Source organism: Haemorhous mexicanus, unplaced genomic scaffold (genome assembly GCF_027477595.1).
Source record: "Haemorhous mexicanus isolate bHaeMex1 unplaced genomic scaffold, bHaeMex1.pri scaffold_195_ctg1, whole genome shotgun sequence".
Taxonomy (NCBI): Eukaryota; Metazoa; Chordata; class Aves; order Passeriformes; family Fringillidae; genus Haemorhous; species Haemorhous mexicanus.
The window spans coordinates 30,300-50,150 of NW_026776025.1; the positions used below are offsets into that span (position 1 = coordinate 30,300).

At 42.4% G+C, this 19,851-nt stretch overlaps 1 protein-coding gene and 1 long non-coding RNA gene across 2 annotated transcripts; both read right to left on the reverse strand.

Moving 5' to 3' along the window:
* Window positions 1-3,123: 3,123 nt before the first annotated feature.
* Window positions 3,124-9,899, reverse strand: LOC132322905 (uncharacterized). Its single transcript, XR_009485193.1, has 3 exons — window positions 9,842-9,899; window positions 6,457-6,708; window positions 3,124-3,943 (listed from the first exon to the last, which is right to left on the reverse strand). It is a non-coding gene; the product is annotated as an uncharacterized LOC132322905 (long non-coding RNA).
* A 1,446-nt stretch (window positions 9,900-11,345) lies between these two features.
* On the reverse strand, window positions 11,346-16,993 carry LOC132322902 (collagen alpha-2(XI) chain-like). Its single transcript, XM_059837650.1, has 3 exons — window positions 16,765-16,993; window positions 16,568-16,674; window positions 11,346-11,351 (listed from the first exon to the last, which is right to left on the reverse strand). The coding sequence occupies exons 1-3, from the start codon at window positions 16,931-16,933 to the stop codon at window positions 11,346-11,348; spliced, it is 282 nt and encodes a 93-aa protein (XP_059693633.1). The 5' UTR covers window positions 16,934-16,993.
* Between the last annotated feature and the right edge of the window lie 2,858 nt (window positions 16,994-19,851).

Below are 19,851 nucleotides of genomic sequence, written 5' to 3' on the forward strand. Positions count from 1 at the left end.
ACAGCTGCCGTTTTGGGGCGTGGTTACGCAGCTAAAGGGGCGTGGCTTAAGTAATGTTCATGCCTGGCTTGGACATGAATATTTAAATGAAGGGGCGTGGTTTAAACGATGTTCGGGTGCCGGTTCTGGGCGTGGCACTGTAGATGAAGGGGCGTGGTTAAAACAAATATTTCCATTGGGGTGTTGTTATGCAGATGAAGGGGCGTGGCCTCAACAATGGTTGGCTGTCTGTTTAGGGCGTGGCTATGCAGATAAAGTAGGCGTGGTGATGCATAAAGGGCGTGGTCTAGCTGAGAGTTGGGCTGCTTGGGGGCGTGGTTATGCCCTTATATGGCGCCGTGGGTGGGCGGGGCAGCGCCAGGGTCTTCCCAGTTTGATTCCAGTTTGATCCCAGTCTATTCCAGTTCAATCCCAGTTTGATCCCAGTCCCTCCCAGTTTGATCCCAGTTTGACCACAGTCCATTCCGAGTCCCTCCCAGTCCCTCCCAGTCCCTCCCAGTTTGATCCCAGTTCCCTCCCAGTCCCTCCCAGTCCCTCCCAGTCCCTCCCAGTCCCTCCCAGTCCCTCCCAGTTTGATCCCAGTTCCCTCCCAGTCCCACCCAGTCCCCTCCCAGTCCCTCCCAGTCCCTCCCAGTTTGATCCCAGTCCCACCCAGTCCCTCCCAGTCCCTCCCAGTCCTTCCCAGTTTGATCCCAGTTCGATCCAAGTTCATCCCAGTGCTCCCAGTCCCTCCCAGTTTGATCCCAGTCCCACCCAGTCCCTCCCAGTCCCTCCCAGTCCTTCCCAGTTTGATCCCAGTTCGATCCAAGTTCATCCCAGTGCTCCCAGTCCATCCCAGTTTGATCCCAGTTTGATCCCAGTTCATCCCAGTCCCTCCCAGTCCATCCCAGTCCATCCCAGTCCATCCCAGTCCCTCCCAGTCCATCCCAGTCCCTCCCAGTCCCTCCCAGTCCCTCCCATTCCTTCCCAGTTTGATCCCAGTCTGATCCCAGTTCATCCCAGTCCCTCCCAGTTCCCTCCCAGTTTGATCCCAGTCCCTCCCAGTCTATCCCAGTTTGATCCCACTCCCTCCCAGTCCATCCCAGTCCCTCCCAGTTTGATCCCAGTCCCTCCCAGTCCATCCCAGTCCATCCCAGTCCCTCCCAGTCCCTCCCAGTTCCCAAACTGGGATCCGTCCCCAACTCCAGGATTTTGCTCTTTCCTTTAATCACATAAAAATAAAAATAAAAATTAAAAATAAAATTAAAAAATAAAAAATAAAAATAAAAAATTTGGGGGGAAATGGGAATAAACTGGGAAATTTTGGGAGAAAAAAAGTGGAATTTTGGGGCAGAACGGGAAGAATTTGGGAAATTTGGGGGAAAATGGGAATTTTGGGGTGAAAAATTGGGAATTTTGGGGTGAAAAATTGGGAATTTTGGGTGAAAAATTGGGAATTTTGGGGGGAAAAATTGGGAATTTTGGGGGGGAAAATTGGGAATAAATTGGGAATTTTGGATGGAAATATTGGGAATTTTTTGGGAGAAAAAAAAGGAATTTTGGGGGGAAAACGGGAAAAAATATTTGGGAATTTTAGGGGGGAAATGGGAAAAAAATCAGGAATTTTGTTGGGCAAAATTGGGATAAATTGAAAATTTTGGGTGAAAAATGGGGATTTTTAGAGGGGGGGATGGGAAAAATTGGGAATTTTGGGGAGAAAAAAATGGAATTTGGGGGGGATAAATGGGAAAAAATTGGGAATTTTGTGGGAAAATGGGAAAAAATCGGGAATTTTGGGGGGAAAAGGGAAAAAATTGGGAATTTTGGGGAGAAAAAAATGGAATTTGGGGGGGAAATGGGAAAAAATTGGGAATTTTGTGGGAAAATGGGAAAAAATTGGGAATTTTGGGGGGAAAAAGGGAAAAACTGGGAATTTTTGGGGGAAAAAATCAGGAATGTGATGGGAAAAATGGGAATTTAAGCGGGAAAATCGGGAAAAAATTGGGAATTTTGGGTGGAAAAACGGGAACAAATTGGGAATTTGAGAGGGAAATGGGAATAAATTGGGAATTTGGGGGAAAAAATTGGGAATGAAAATGGAATTTTAGGGGGAAAATGAGGGGGAATTGGGAATTTTGGGGGGAAATTGGGAATTTTGGGAGGGAAAAATGGGAATTTTTGGGAGAAAAATGGGAATTTTTGGGGGGGAAAATGGGAATAAAATGGGAATTTTGGGAGAAAAATGGGAATTTTTGGGGGGAAAAATGGGAATAAAATGGGAATTTGGGGAGAAAAAATGGAATTTGGGGGGAAATGGGAAAAAATTGGGAATTTGGGTAAAAATGGGAAAAAATTGGGAATTTTGGGGGGGAAATGGGAATTTTGGGGGAAAAAATGGAATTTGGGGGGAAAAATGGAAAAAAATTGGGAATTTTGGGAGAAAAATGGGAATTTTTGGGGGGGGAAATGGGAATTAAATGGGAATTTTGGGAGAAAGAATGGAATTTGGGGGAAAAATGGGAAAAAAGGGAATTTTGGCGGGAAAAATTGGGAATTTTGGGGGAAAAATTGGGAATTTTGGGGGGAAAAGGGGAATTTTGGTGGGGAAAATGGGAATTCAATGGGAATTTTGGGAGACAAAATGGAATTTTGGGGAGAAAAATGGGGGAAAAAAGGGAAATTTGGCTGTAAAAATTGGGAATTTTGGGGGAAAATTGGGAATTTTGGGGGGAAAATGGGAATTTTGGTGGGGAAAATGGGAATTCAATGGGAATTTGGGGGGAAAAAATGGAATTTTGGGGAGAAAAATGGGGAAAAATGGGAATTTTGGGAGAAAAATGGGAATTTTAGATTCAAAAAAATGGGAAAAATTTGGGAATTTTGGGAGAAAAATGGGAATTTTTTGGGGGGGAAATGGGAATTAAATGGGAATTTGGGAGAAAAATGGGGAAAAACTGGGAATTTTGGCTGTAAAAATTGGGAATTTTGGGGGAAAATTGGGAATTTTGGGGGGGAAATGGGAATTTTGGTGGGGAAAATGGGAATTCAATGGGAATTTTGGGAGAAAAAATGGAATTTTGGGGACAAAAATGGGGGGAAAATTGCGAATTTGGGCAGAAAAATAAGAATTTTTTGGGGAAAATTGGGAATTTTGGGGGGGAAATGGGAATTTTGGTGGGGAAAATGGGAATTCAATGGGAATTTTGGGAGAAAAAATGGAATTTTGGGGACAAAAATGGGGGGAAAATTGCGAATTTGGGCAGAAAAATGGGAATTTTTTGGGGAAAATTGGGAATAAAATGGGAATTTTGGGAGAAAAAATGGAATTTGAGGGGAAAATGGGAAAAAATCGGGAATTTTGGGGAGAAAATGGGAATTTTGGGGGAAATTTGGGAATTTTTTGAGGGGAAAATGGGAATTAAATGGGAATTTGGGGAGAAAAAATGGAATTTTGGGGGGAAATGGGAAAAAATTGGGAATTTTGGGGGAATAATGGGAATAAAATGGGAATTTTGGGAGAAAAAAATGGAATTTTTGGGAGAAAAATGGGGAAAAAATTGGGAATTTGGGGGAAAATGGGAAAAAATTGGGAATTTTGGGGGAAAATTGGGAATTTTGTGAGAAAAATTGGGAAATTGGGGGGAAAATGGGAATTCAATGGGAATTTTGGGAGAAAAAGTGGAATTTGGGGGAAAAAATGGGAAAAAAAAGGAATTTTGGCTGTAAAAATTGGGAATTTTGGGGGGAAAAATTGGGAATTTTGGGGGGAAATTTGGGAATTTTAGGGGAAAATTTGGGAATTTGGCGTATTCTATCCCAGGAAGCAGACGGGCCCGAGGCGGAGGGCGGAATTCCGGGGGGTTCTGGGAATTCCGGGGGGCTCCAGGCGCAGATCCAGCAGCGGGAGCAGCTCCGGCCGCGCCCGGCCCAGCTCCAGCTCCAGCTCCGGGCGGCCCCCGCGGGACTGGGGGGGAAAAATCGGGAATGGAAACCGGGAATGGGAATGGGGAGTGGGAATTGGGAAATTGGGAATGGGAATGGGGAATGGGGAATGGGAGTGGGGAATGGGAATTGGGAAATTGGGAAATTGGGAATGGGGAATGGAAATGGGGAATGGGAATGGGGAATGGGAAATGGGAATTGGGAATGGGAATGGGAGTGGGGAAATTGGGAATGGGAATGGGGAATGGGGAATGGGAATGGGGAATGGGAATGGGGAATGGAAATTGGGAATGGGAATTGGGAATGGGAATTGGGAAATTGGGAATTGGGAGTGGGAGTGGGGAATGGGAATGGGAATGGGAATGGGAATGGGAATTGGGAATGGGAATTGGGAGTGGGAATTGGGAGTGGAAATGGGAATGGAAATGGGGAATGGAAATGGGGAATGGAAACCGGGAATGGGAATTGGGAATGGGAATTGGGAAATTGGGAATTGGGAATGGGGAGTGGGAATGGGGAATGGGAATGGGAGTGGGAATTGGGAAATTGGGAAATTGGGAATTGGGAATGGTAATGGGGAATGGGAATGGGGAATGGGAATGGGGAATGGGGAAATTGGGAATGGGAATGGGGAAATTGGGAATGGGAATTGGGAATGGGAATGGGAGTGGGGAAATTGGGAATGGGAATGGGGAATGGGGAATGGGAATGGGGAATGGGAATTGGGAAATCGGGAAATTGGGAATGGGGAATGGGAATTGGGAATGGGAAATGGGGAATGGGAATGGGGAATGGGAATGGGGAATGGGAATGGGGAATGGAAATTGGGAGTGGGAATTGGGAATGGGAATTGGGAAATTGGGAATGGGAATTGGGAAATTGGGAATGAGAATTGGGAATGGGGAAATTGGGAATGGGATTTGGGAATGGGGAATGGGAATTGGGAGTGGAAATTGGGAATGGGAATGGGGAATGGAAATGGGAATTGGGAAATTGGGAATGGGAATTGGGAATGGGGAATGGGAATTGGGAGTGGAAATTGGGAATGGGAATGGGGAATGGAAATGGGAATTGGGAAATTGGGAATGGGAATTGGGAATGGGGAATGGGAATTGGGAAATTGGGAATGGGGAATGGGAATTGGGAATGGGAATGGGAATGGGGAATGGGAAATTGGGAATTGGGAGTGGGAATTGGGAAATTGGGAATGGGGAATGGGGATGGGAATGGGGAATGGGGAATGGGAATTGGGAATGGGAATGGGGAATGGGAATGGGAATGGGGAATGGGGAATGGAAACCGGGAATGGAAATGGGAATTGGGAATGGGAAATTGGGAATGGGAATGGGGAATGGGGAATGGGGAATGGGAATGGGGAATGGGAATGGGGAATGGGAATGGGGAATGGGAATGGGGAATGGGAATGGGGAATGGGAATGGGGAATGGGAATGGGGAATGGGAATGGGGAATGGAAACCGGGAATGGGAATCGGGAATGGAAATGGAAATGGAATTCTGGATGGGAAAATCGGGAATTCTGGAAGGGAAACAGGGAAGCACATTCCCCAAGCCCCCAGAATTTTGGGGATTTTGGGAATTCTGGGGATTCGGGAAAAGGGGAATTTGGGGGTTCAGGAATTCTGGGAATTCCAGGGGGAATTTGGGTGGGAATTCCTGGAATTTTGTGGCGTTTGGGGTTAGGAAATTTCAGGGAATTTGGGGATTTGGGGGCGTTGGGCAAAGGGGATTTGGGGATTCCAGGGGGGATTTGGGAATTCCGGGAATTTTGGGGGATTTGGGGGTGGAATTCTGGGAATTTTAGGGGGGATTTGGGAATTGGGGGGTTCGGAAATTCCAGGGAATTTGGGGATTTGGGGGCGTTGGGCAAAGGGGATTTGGGGATTCCAGGGGGGATTTGGGAATTCCGGGAATTCCAGGAATTTTGGGGGTGGAATTCTGGGAATTTTTGGGGGGGGGGGTGGGGATTCCAGGGGATTTGGGAATTGCAGGGGATTTGGGAATTCTGGAAATTTTGGGGATTTGGGGATTCCAGGAGATTCGGGGATTCCTGGGGATTTGGGAATTCTGGGAATTTTTGGGATTTGGGGATTCCAGGAGATTTGGGGATTCCGGGAATTTTGGGGATTTGGGGATTCCAGGGGATATGGAAATTCCGGGAATTCCAGGAATTTTGGGGGTGGAATTCTGGGAATTTTGGGGGGATTTGGGGCGGGAATTCCAGGGAATTTGGGGATTCGGGGATTTCAGGGATTTGGGGATTCCAGGGGATTTGGGAATTCCGGGAATTTTGGGGGTTTTGGGGGTGGAATTCTGGGGATTTTGGGGATTTGGGCATTCCAGGGGACTTGGAAATTCCAGGGGATTTGGGAAAAGGGACCCTGGGAATTCCAGGGAATTTTTTGGGGGGGGGGTGGGGGGGGGGGGATTTGAGCATTTCAGGGACTTTGGGGGATTCCAGGGAGGGATTTGGGAATTTCCAGGAATTCCGTGGCATCCCGGGAATTGCGTGCCCACCCCGCATCCGTCGCGCAGCACGCGGACGCCGTCGGCCGCCAGCTCCTCCTCGTTGGCCCCCAGGAGGCGCAGGGAGAGGCCGGGAATTCCGGAATTCTGGGAATTCTGGGAATCCCGGGAATGATTCTGGGGGTGCGGGGGGTGTGGGGGGCAGGGCAGGGCCAGGCGCTGGCGGGCGGAGGCGCTGAGCAGGCGCAGGAAGGAGAGCTGGACCCGGCCCAGGCGCCGGAATTCCGAGTCCCGGTAGGAAAACTGGGGGGGAAAAAAGGGGGAAAATGGGGGAAAATGGGAATTTTGGGGGGGAAAATGGGGGGAAAATGGGAGGAAAATGGGAATTTTTGGGGAATTTTGGGGGGGAAATGGGGGGGAAATGGGGGAAATGGGGGGAAATGGGAATTTTGGGGGGGAAATGGGGAAAAATGGGGGGAAAATGGGGGAAATGGGGAAAATGGGGAAAATGGGAATTTTTTTGGAATTTTTGGGAGTTTTTGGGGGGAAAATTGAGGAAAAATGGGGGAAAATGGGAATTTTGGGGGGGAATATGGGGGGGAAATGGGGAAAAACGGGAATTTTTTGGGAATTTTTCGGGAATTTTGGGGGGGAAATGGGGGGAAAATGGGGGGAAAATGGGAATTTTGGGGGGGGAAATGGGGGGAAATGGGGGGGGAATGGGAATTTTGGGGGGGGAAATGGGGGGAAATGGGGGGGGAATGGGAATTTTGGGGGGGGAAATGGGGAAAAATGGGGGAATATGGGGAAAATGGGGAAAAATGGGAATTTTGGGGGGGAATATGGGGAAAATTGGGGGGAAATGGGGGGAAAATTTGGGAGAAAATAGGAATTTATGGGATTTTTGGGGGGGGTTGGGGGAAAATTGGGGGAAAATGGGGAAAATGGGAATTTTTGGGGAATTTTTTGGGAATTTTGGGGGGAAGATTGAGGAAAAATGGGGGAAAATGGGAATTTTTTGGGAATTTTGGGGGGGAATGGGGGAAATGGGGGGAAAATGGGGAAAAATGGGAATTTTGGGGGGGGAATATGGGGAAAATTGGGGGGAAAATGGGGGGAAATGGGAAAAATGGGAAAAATGGGGAAAATGGGGAAGAATGGGAATTTTGGGGGGGGAATATGGGGAAAATTGGGGGGAAATGGGAATTTTGGGGGGGATTGGGGGAAATGGGGAAAAATGGGGGGAAAATGGGGGAATATGGGAATTTTGGGGGGGAATTTGGGGAAAAATGGGGAAAATGGGAATTTTTTGGGAATTTTTGGGGAATGTTGGGGGGGAAAATTGAGGAAAAATGGGGGAAAATGGGGAAAAATGGGAATTTTTTTGGAATTTTTGGGGGGGGAATGGGGGAAAATTGGGGGGAAATGGGGGAAAATGGGAATTTTTTGGGAATTTTTGGGGAATTTTCTTGGAATTTTGGTGGGATTGGGGAAAATTGGGGGGGAAATGGGGAAAATGGGGAAAAATGGGAAAAATGGGGAAAACGGGGAAAATGGGAATTTTGGGGGGGAATTTGGGGGGGAAATGAGGAAAAATGGGGGGAAAATGGGGGAAAAATGGGAATTTTGGTGGGGAATATGGGGAGAATTGGGGAAACTGGGAATTTTTTGGGAATTTTTGGGGAATTTTTGGGGGGAAAATTGAGGAAAAATGGGGGAAAATGGGGAAAAATGGGAATTTTTGGGGAATTTTGGGGGGGGTGGGGGAAAATCGAGGGGGAAATGGGGGAAAATGGGGAAAAATGGGGAAAATGGGATTTTTTTGGGAATTTTGGGGGGAAATGGGGGAAATGGAGGGAAAATGGGGGAATTTTTGGGGAATTTTGGGGGGGAATGGGGGAAAATTGAGGGGGAAAATGGGGAAAATGGGGAAAAATGGGGAAAAATGGGGGAAAATGGGGAAAATGGGAATTTTTTGGGAATTTTTGGGAGGAAAATGGGGGGAAATGGGGGGAAAATGGGGAAAAATGGGGGAATTTTCGGGGAATTTTTGGGGGGAAAATTGAGGAAAAATGGGGGGAAATGGGAATTTTTTAGGGAATTTTTTGGGAATTTTGGGGGGGGGAATTGGGGGAAAATGGGGGATATGGGGAAAAATGGGAAAAATGGGGAAAATGGGATTTTTTGGGAATTTTGGGGGGGGGAATGGGGGAAATTGGGGGGAAAATGGGGGGAAAATGGGGAAATATGGGGAAATAATGGGAATTTTTTGGGAATTTTGGGGGAATTTTGGGGGAACTTTTTGGGAATTTAGGGAGCGAAAATGGGGGAAATTGGGGAAAAATGGGAATTTTGGGGGAATTTGGGGGGGGAATGGGGGAAAATTGAGGGGGAAATGGGGGGAAATGGGGAAAAATGGGGGAAAATGGGAAAATTGGGGAAAATGGGAATTTGTTGGAAATTTTGGGGGGGAATGGGGGGAAATTGGGGTAAAATTGGGGGGAAATGGGGAAAATGGGGGAAATGGGAATTTTGGGGGAATTTTTTGGGATTTTTTGGGAATTTTGGGGGAAAATGGGGAAAAATAGGAAAAATGGGAATTTTTGGGGAATTTTTGGGGAATTTTTTGGGAAATTTGGAGGGGAAATGGGGGGAAATTGGGGGAAATGGGAAAAGTGGGGGAATTTTTGGGGAATTTTGGGGGGGTTTGGGGGAAAATTGGGGGCAAATGGGGGAAAATCGGGAAAAATGGGGAAAATGGGGAAAATGGGGAAAATGGGAATTTTGGGGGAATTTTTGGGGGGAATGGGGGGAATTGGGGGAAAATTGGGGAAAATGGGGGAATTTTCGGGGAATTTTTTGGGATTTTGGGGGGGGATTGGGGAAAATTGGGGGAAAAGGGGAAAAATGGGAAATTTTGAGAATTTTTGGGGAATTTTTTGGGATTTTGTGGGGGAGGAATGGGGAAAAATTGGGGGGAAATGGGGGGAAATGGGGAAAATGGGAAAAATTGGAATTTTTGGGGAATTTTTTTTGGAAATTTGGAGGGGGAAATGGGGGGAAATTGGGGGAAAATGGGGAATTTTTGGGGATTTTTTGGGGGGAAATTGGGGGGAAATTAGGAAAATGGGAATTTTAGGGAAATTTTTGGAGAATTAGGGGGGAATAGGGAAAAATTGGGGGGAAAATGGGATTTTTTAATGGGGGAAGATGGGGAAATGGTGGGAAAATGGGAATTTGGGGGGAAAAATGGGAATTTTGGGGGGAAATGGGGGAAAAGAGCAGGAAAATGGGAAAAATGGGGGAATTTTTGGGGAATTTGGGGGGGGGGATGGGGGAAAATTGAGGGAGAAATGGGGAAAAGAGTGGGAAAATGGGAATTTTGGGGGGAAAGTGGGAATTTTGGGGGAATTTTGGGGGAATTTGGGATTCTGACCCGACGGCCGCGGCTGAGCCAGAGCGGGGCCGGATCCTCCGGGTCCGGGAGCGGCACCTGGGAAAGGGGAGGGGGCGGGAAATGGTTCCCGAAATTCCCCAAAATTCCCCAAAATTCCCCAAATTCCCAAAGTTCTGGGAGTTCTGGGGATTTTGGGGATTTTGGGAATTCTGGGGATTTGGGGGATTTTGGGGATTTTGGGGAATTTGGGGATTTTGGGGATTTTGAGGATTGGAGGGTTTGGGGTCCCAATCCTTGGGGAATGTTGGGATCCCATGGATTGGGAATGTTGGGATCCCATGGATTTGGGAATTTTGGGATCCCATGGATTGGGAATGTTGGGATCCCATGGACTGGGGAATTTTGGGATCCCATGGATTGGGAATGTTGGGATCCCATGGATTGGGAATGTTGGTATCCCATGGATTGGGAATTTCGGGATCCCATGGATTTGGGAATGTTAGGAATCTCAGTCCTTGGGAATTTTGGGATCTCGATCCTTGGGAATGTTGGGATCCCATGGATTGGGAATGTTGGGATTCCATGGATTGGGAATGTTGGGGTCCTGAACCTTGGGAATGTTGGGATCCCATGGACTGGGAATGTCGGGATCCCGTGGATTCGGAATGTTGGGATTCCTGGATTGGGAATTTTAGGATCTCATGGATTGGGAATGTTGGGAATTCACACATTGGGAATGTTGGGATCCCATGGATTGGGAATGTTGGGATCCCATGGATTGGGACATTTGGGATCCTGAACCTTGGGAATGCTGGGATCCCATGGATTTGGGAATGCTGGGATCCCATGGATTGGGAATGTTGGGATCCCATGGATTTGGATTTGGGAATCCCAATCCTTGGGAATGTTGGGATTGCACGGATTTGGGATCCTGAACCTTGGGAATGTTGGGATCCCATGGATTGGGAATGTTGGGATCCCACGGATTGGGAATGTCGGGATTCCACGGATTTGGGATCCCATGGATTGGAAATGTTGGGATCCCATGGACTGGGAATGTTGGGGTCCCATGGATCGGGAATGTTGGGATCCCATGGATTTGGGAATGCTGGGATCCCATGGATTTGGGAATGCTGGGATCCCATGGATTGGGAATGTTGGGATCCCACGGATTGGGAATGTTGGGATCCCATGGATCGGGAATGTTGGGATCCCATGGATTGGGAATGTCGGGATTCCATGGATTGGGAATGTTGGGATCCCATGGACTGGGAATGTCGGGATCCCATGGACTGGGAATGTTGGGATCCCAAGGGTTTGGGAATGTTGGGATCCCATGGATTGGGAATGTTGGGATCCCATGGATCGGGAATGTTGGCATCTCAATCCTTGGGAATGTTGGGATTCCACGGATTTGGGATCCCATGGATTGGGAATGTTGGTGTCCCATGGATTGGGGAATTTTGGGATCCCATGGATTGGGAATGTTGGGATCCATGGATTGGGAATTTTGGGATTCCTGAACCTTGGGAATGTTTGGATCTCAATCCTTGGGAATGTTGGGATTCCACGGATTTGGGATCCTGAACCTTGGGAATTTTGGGATTCCACGGACTGGGAATTTTGGGATCCTGAACCTTGGGAATGTTGGGATCCCATGGATTGGGAAATTTGGGATCCTGACCCTTGGGAATTTTGGCATCTCAGTCCTTGGGAATGTCGGGATCCCATGGATTGGGAATGTTGGGATCCCATGGATTGGGGGCGATTCATTGGAGAATTTTTATTTTTAATTTTTCATAATTTTGGGGATTTTTCTTGAATTTTGGGATTTTTTGGGGAGGATTTTTTGGAGAATTTTTAATTTTAATTTTCTGTGATTTTGGGGATTTCTCTGGAATTTTTGGGGGGATTTTGGGGGGATTTTTCTGGATTTTTGGGGAGAATTTTTTTTGAGAATTTTTATTTTTAATTTTCTGTAATTTTGGGGATTTTTCTGGATTTTTTGGGGGATTTTTCTGGATTTTTGGGGGGGGGATTTTTTTGAGAATTTTTTTTTAATTTCTCCATAAATTTGGGATTTTTTGGGGAGAATTTTTAATTTTAATTTTCTGTAATTTTTGGGGATTTCTCTGGAATTTTTGGGGCTATTTGGGGGTGGATTTTTCTTGAATTTTGGGATATTTTGGGGGCGATTCCTTTAAGAATTTTTATTTTTAAATTTTCCGTAATTTTGGGAATTTTTCTGGAATTTTGGGGGGTATTTGGGGGGGGATTTTTCTGGAATTTTGGGATATTTTGGGGGGGATATTTTTGAGAATTTTTAATTTTAATTTTCTGTATTTTTGGGGATTTTTTTTAAATTTTGGGATATTTTGTGGAGGATTCCTTAGAGAATTTTAATTTTTAATTTTCTGTAATTTTGGGGATTTTTTTTTTAAATTTTGGGATATTTTGGGGGCGATTCCTTGTAGAATTTTATTTTTAATTTTCTGTAATTTTGGGGATTTTTTTTTTTACTTTTGGGATATTTTGGGGTCGATTTTTTGGTAGAATTTTCATTTTTAATTTTCCATAATTTTGCGGATTTTTCTGGATTTTTGGTTTTTGGGGGGGGATTTTTTTGAGAATTTTTTTTTAATTTCTCCATAAATTTGGGATTTTTTGGGGAGGATTTTTTTTTTGAGAATTTTTATTTTTAATTTTCCATAATTTTGGGGATTTCTCTGGAATTTTTGGGGGGATTTGGGGCTGGATTTTTTCTTGAATTTTGGGATATTTTGGGGAGGATCCGTTGGAGAATTTTAATTTTTAATTTTCCATAATTTTGGGGATTTTTTTTTTTACTTTTGGGATATTTTGGGGAGGATTCCTTGGAGAATTTTAATTTTTAATTTTCCATAATTTTGGGGATTTTTTTTTTTACTTTTGGGATATTTTGGGGGCGATTCCTTGTAGAATTTTATTTTTAATTTTCTGTAATTTTGGGGATTTTTTTTTTTTACTTTTGGGATATTTTGGGGTCGATTTTTTGGTAGAATTTTCATTTTTAATTTTCCATAATTTTGCGGATTTCTCTGGAATTTTTGTGGGGATTTTTCTGGATTTTTTTGGGGGGATTTTTTTGAGAATCTTTTTTTTTTAATTCTCCATAAATTTGGGGATTTTTGGGGAGGATTTCTTAGAGAATTTTTATTTTTTATTTTCCATAATTTTGGGGATTTCTCTGGAATTTTTGGGGGATTTTTCTGGATTTTTTGGGGGGATTTTTTTGAGAATTTTTTTAAAATTTCTCCATAAATTTGGGATTTTGGGATATTTTTGGGAGGATTTTTTTTTGAGAATTTTTAATTTTAATTTTCTGTAATTTTGGGGATTTCTCTGGAATTTTGGGATATTTTGGGGAGGATTCATTGGAGAATTTTTATTTTTAATTTTCCATAATTTTGGGGATTTCTCTGGAATTTTGGGATATTTTGGAAAGGATTCCTTGGAGAATTTTTTATTTAAATTTTCCGTAATTTTGGGGATTTTTCTGGAGTTTTGGGGGGATTTTTCTGGATTTCTGGGGGGATTTTTTTTGAGAATTTTTTTTTAAACTCTCCATAAATTTGGGATTTTTTGGGGAGGATTTTTTTTGAGACTTTTTAATTTTACATTTCTGTAATTTTGGGGATTTTTCTGGAATTTTGGGATATTTTGGGGAGGATTTCTTGGAGACTTTTTTATTTAAATTTTCTGTAATTTGGGTGATTTTTCTGGAATTTTTGGGGGGATTTTTCTGGATTGTTGGGGGGATTTTTTTGAGAATTTTTTTTTTTTAATTCTCCATAAATTTGGGGTTTTTTGGGGAGAATTCCTTGGAGAATTTTTATTTCTAATTTTCTGTAATTTTGGGGATTTTTTTTTACTTTTGGGATATTTTGTGGAGGATTCATTCGAGAATTTTATTTTTAATTTTCTGTAATTTTGGGGATTTTTTTTTTTTTTTACTTTTGGGATATTTTGGGGTCGATTTTTAGGTAGAATTTTTATTTTTAATTTTCCATAATTTTGCGGATTTCTCTGGAATTTTTGGGGAGTATTTTCCTGGATTTTTTTTTTGGGGGGGGGGATTTTTTTGAGAATTTTTTTAAAATTTCTCCATAAATTTGGGATTTTTTGGGGAGGATTTTTTTTGGGAGAATTTTTATTTTTAATTTTCCATAATTTTGGGATTTCTCTGGAATTTTTTGGGGGATTTTTCTGGATTTTTGGGGGGAATTTTTTTGAGAATTTTTTTAAAAATTCTCCATAAATTTGGGATTTTTGGGGAGTTTTTTTTTTTTTTGAGAATTTTCATTTTTAATTTTCTGTAATTTTGGGGATTTTTTTTTTAATTTTGGGATATTTTGGGGAGGATTCCTTGGAGAATTTTAATTTTTAATTTTCCGTAATTTTGAGATTTTTTTTCTGGATTTTTTCTGGGTATTTTGGGGGATTTTTCTTGAATTTTGGGATCTTTTGGGAAGGATTTTTTGGAGAATTTTTGGTTTTAATTTTCTGTAATTTGGGGATTTTTCTGGAATTTTGGGATATTTTGGGGAGGATTCCTTGGAGAATTTTTAATTTTAATTTTCTGTGATTTTGGGGATTTTTCTGGAATTTTTTGGGGTATTTTGGGGCTGGATTTTTCTTGAATTTTGGGATATTTTGGGGAGGATTTCTTGGAAAATTTTTATTTTTAATTTTCTGTAATTTGGGGATTTTTCTTGAATTTGGGGATTTTTTGGGGAGGATTTTTTTGGAGAATTTTTAATTTTAATTTTCTGTAATTTTGGGGATTTTTCTGGAATTTTTGGGGGGATTTTGTGGGGATTTTTCTGGATTTTTGGGGGCGATTTTTTGAGAATTTTTTTTTAAATTCTCCATAAATTTGGGGATTTTTGGGGAGGATTTCTTAGAGAATTTTTATTTTTAATTTTCCATAATTTTGGGGATTTCTCTGGAATTTTTGGGGGGATTTTTCTGGATTTTTTGGGGGGATTTTTTTGAGAATTTTTTAAAAATTTCTCCATAAATTTGGGATATTTTTGGGAGGATTTTTTTTTGAGAATTTTTAATTTTAATTTTCTGTAATTTTGGGGATTTTTCTGGAATTTTGGGATATTTTGGGGAGGATTCCTTGGAGAATTTTTATTTTTAATTTTCCGTAATTTTGGGGATTTTTCTTGAATTTTGGGATTTTTTGGGGAGGATTTTTTGGAGAATTTTTAATTTTAATTTTCTGTAATTTTGGGGATTTCTCTGGAATTTTTGGGGGGATTTTTCTGGATTTTTGGGGGGATTTTTTTGAGATTTTTTTTTTTTTAATTCTCCATAAATTTGGGATTTTTGGGGAGGATTTTTTTGGGAGAATTTTAATTTTAATTTTCTGTAATTTTGTGGATTTTTCTGGAATTTTTGGGGCTATTTGGGGGTGGATTTTTCTTGAATTTTGGGATATTTTGGGGAGTATTCCTTGGAGAATGTTCATTTTTAATTTTTCATAATTTTGGGGATTTTTCTGGAATTTTGGAATATTTTGGGGAGGATTCCTTGGAGAATTTTTATTTTTAATTTTCCGTGATTTTGAGATTTTTTTTCTGGATTTTTTCTGGGTATTTTGGGGGGATTTTTCTTGAATTTTGGGATCTTTTGGGAAGGATTTTTTGGAGAATTTTTGGTTTTAATTTTCTGTAATTTTGGGGATTTTTCTTGAATTTTGGGATATTTTGGAAAGGATTCCTTGGAGAATTTTTTATTTAAATTTTCCGTAATTTTGGGAATTTTTCTGGAATTTTTGGGGGGATTTTTCTGGATTTCTGGGGGGATTTTTTTTGAGAATTTTTTTTAAAATTCTCCATAAATTTGGGATTTTTTGGGGAGGATTTTTTTTGATAATTTTTAATTTTAATTTTCTGTAATTTTAGGGATTTCTCTGGAGTTTTGGGGGGATTTTTCTGGATTTTTTGGGGGGATATTTTTGAGAATTTTTTTTTTTTAATTCTCCATAAATTTGGGATTTTTTGGGGAGAATTCCTTGTAGAATTTTTATTTCTAATTTTCCGTAATTTTGGGGATTTTTCTTGAATTTTAGGATTTTTTGGGGAGGATTTTTTGGAGAATTTTTATTTTTAATTTTCCATAATTTTGCGGATTTTTCTGGAATTTTTGGGGGTATTTAGGGGGGATTTTTCTGGATTTCTGGGGGGGATTTTTTTGAGATTTTTTTTTTTTTTAATTCTCCATAAATTTGGGGTTTTTTGGGGAAAATTTCTCGGAGAATTTTTATTTTTAACTTTCCATAATTTTTCTGGATTTTTCTGGAATTTTGGGGGGATTTTTCTGGATTTTTGGGGGGATTTTTTTGAGAATCTTTTTTTAAATTCTCCATAAATTTGGGGTTTTTTGGGGAGAATTCCTTGTAGAATTTTCATTTTTAATTTTCCATAATTTTGCGGATTTCTCTGGAATTTTTGGGGGGATTTTTCTGGATTTTTGGGGGGGATTTTTTTGAGAATTTTTTTTTTAAATTCTCCATAAATGTGGGATATTTTGGGGAAAATTCCTTGTAGAATTTTTATTTTTAATTTTCCATAATTTTGCGGATTTCTCTGGAATTTTTGGGGGGATTTTTCTGGATTTTTTGGGGGGGGTTTTTTGAGAATTTTTTTTTTTTTAATTTCCCCTAATTTTGGGGGGAGGGGGGGATTTTTTTGGGGGGAGGAGGGGGGAATTTCTCACCCTCTCGCTCTCGGGGAAGACGCAGCTCTCCCCTCCCGCCGTGAAGTTGCAGAAAACCCTGAAGGAATCCCGGGCGCAGCCCTGGTTGGGATCGATCCAATACTCCCCTATTAAAAAAAAAACCCCAAAAATTCAGATTTTTTGCCCAAAATCGACAGAATTCGCCCCAAAACCCCCCTGGGGGGGGCGGAACGAACCGTCGGGGAGTTGGGGGTGGGCGAGGCGCAGGTCCTGGCAGGTCCTGGCAGGGTGGTCCCGCGAGCCCGGCGGGTTCCGGAGCCGCTCCAGCTCCGATTTCAGCGAGTCCAGGGAGCCCAGGAGGTCCCGGAATTCCCCAAATTCCCCAAATTCCCCGAATTCCTCCATTCCGGGGAGGTTTCCAGGGAGCGTTTGGATTTTTTGGGGATCTGGAGGGGGAGGGGTTGGATGGACTCGCCGGGAGGGCCCTGAGGGGGGCGGAGGTCGAGAAAATTCTGCTGAAATCCCGAAAATCTGACCCAAAATCACAGAAATCCACCCCAAAATCACAAAAATCTGCATAAAATCCACCCCGAAATCCCAAAAATCCACCCCAAAATAACAAAATTCCCATCCAAATCCCATAAATCCACCCCAAAATCCCAAAAATCTGCATAAAATCCACCCCAAAGTGCCCCAAATCCACCCCAAAATCCCAAAAATCCACCCCAAATAACAAAAATCTGCCTAAAATCTACCCCAAAATCCCAAAAATCCACCCCAAAATCCCAAAAATCCACCCCAAAATCCCAAAAATCCGACCCAAAATCCCAAAAATCTGCCTAAAATCCACCCCAAAATCTCCCAAATCCACCCCAAAATAACAAAATTCCCATCCAAATCCCATAAATCCACCCCAAAATCCCAAAAATCCGATCCAAAATCCCAAAAATCTGCATAAAATCCACCCCCAAATCCCCCAAATCCACCCCAAAATGCCCCAAATTCACCCCAAAATCCCAAAAATCCGATCCAAATAACGAAAATCTGCCTAAAATCCACCCCAAAATGCCCCAAATCCACCCCAAAATCACAGAAATCCGACCCAAAATCACAAAAATCCACCCCAAAATCACGAAAATCTGCCTAAAATCCACCCCGAAATCCCAAAAATCCAACCCAAATCCAAAAAACTGACCCAAAATCATAAAAATCCTCCTGAAGTCCACCCCAAAATCCCAAAAATCCACCCCAAAATCACAGAAATCTGACCCAAAATCCCAAAAATCCGATCCAAAATCACAGAAATCTGACCCAAAATCCCAAAAATCCGATCCAAAATCACGAAAATCTGCCTAAAATCCGCCCCCAAATCATGAAATCCACCCCAAAATCACAGAAATCCAACTCAAATCCCAAAAATCTGACCCAAATTCACAAAAATCTGCCTAAAATCCACCCCAAAATCACAGAAATCTGACACAAAATCACAAAAATCCACCCCAAATCCCAGAAATCTGAACCAAAGTCACGAAAATCTCACCCAAAATCCACCCCAAAATCCCAAAAATCCACCCCAAAATAACAAAATTCCCATCCAAATCCCATAAATCCACCCCAAAATCCCAAAAATCGGATCCAAAATCCCAAAAATCTGCATAAAATCCACCCCAAAACCCCCCAAATCCACCCCAAAATCCCAAAAAACCCACCTCAAAATCACAAAAATCCACCCCAAAATCCCAAAAATCTGCATAAAATCCACCCCAAAATCTCCCAAATCCACCCCAAAATAACAAAATTCCCATCCAAATCCCATAAATCCACCCCAAAATCCCAAAAATCCGATCCAAAATCCCAAAAATCTGCATAAAATCCACCCCCAAATCCCCCAAATCCACCCCAAAATGCCCCAAATTCACCCCAAAATCCCAAAAATCCGATCCAAATAACGAAAATCTGCCTAAAATCCACCCCAAAATCACAGAAATCCGACCCAAAATCACAAAAATCCACCCCAAAATCACGAAAATCTGCCTAAAATCCACCCCGAAATCCCAAAAATCCAACCCAAATCCCAAAAAACTGACCCAAAATCATAAAAATCCTCCTGAAGTCCACCCCAAAATCCCAAAAATCCACCCCAAAATCACAGAAATCTGACCCAAAATCCCAAAAATCCGATCCAAAATCACGAAAATCTGCCGAAAATCCACCCCAAAATCATGAAAATCCACCCCAAAATCACAGAAATCCAACTCAAATCCCAAAAATCTGACCCAAATTCACAAAAATCTGCCTAAAATCCACCCCAAAATCACGAAAATCCACCCCAAAATAACAAAATTCCGATCCAAATCCCATAAATCCACCCCAAAATCCCAAAAATCCGATCCAAAATCCCAAAAATCTGCCTAAAATCCACCCCAAAATCCCAAAAATCCACCCCAAAATCCCAAAAATCCACCCCAAAATGCCCCAAATCCACCCCAAAATCCCAAAAATCCACCCCAAAATAACAAAATTCCCATCCAAATCCCCCAAATTCACCCCAAAATCCCAAAAATCTGCATAAAATCCACCCCAAATCCCCCAAATCCACCCCAAAATCACAGAAATCTCACCCAAAATCCCAAAAATCCACCCCAAAATCCCAGAAATCTGAACCAAAATCACAAAAATCTGCCTAAAATCCACCCCGACATAACAAAAATCCACCCAAAATCCCAAAAATCTGACCCCAAAATCCCAAAAATCGGATTCAAAATCCCAAAAATCTGCCTAAAATCCACCCCAAAATGCCCCAAATCCACCCCAAAATCCCAAAAATCCACCCCAAAATAACAAAATTCCCATCCAAATCCCAAAAATCCACCCCAAAATCCCCAAAATCTGACCCCAAAATCCCAAAAGTCCACGCCAAAATCACAAAAATCTGCCTAAAATCCACCCCCAAATCCCCCAAATTCACCCCAAAAAATCCCTAAATCTCCCAAATTCACCCCTAAAAATCCCAAAACCCAAAATACCCCAAATCCCCCAAATTCACCCAAAATTCACCCCCAAAAACCCCAAAACCCCCCAAAATCCCCCAAAATGCTCCCTAAAACCCCAAAAAGCCCCAAAACCCCCAAAACCCCCAAATACCAAAAAACCCCAAAAACCCCAAACCCCAAAACCCCAAAAAACCCCAAAACCCCAAATTTCCCCCAAACTCCCTAAAACTCCCCAAAATCCCCCCCAAAATCCCCCAAAAACCCCAAAAAACCCCAAACCCCAAAACCCCAAAAAACCCCAAATTTCCCCAAATTTCCCTCAAATTTCCC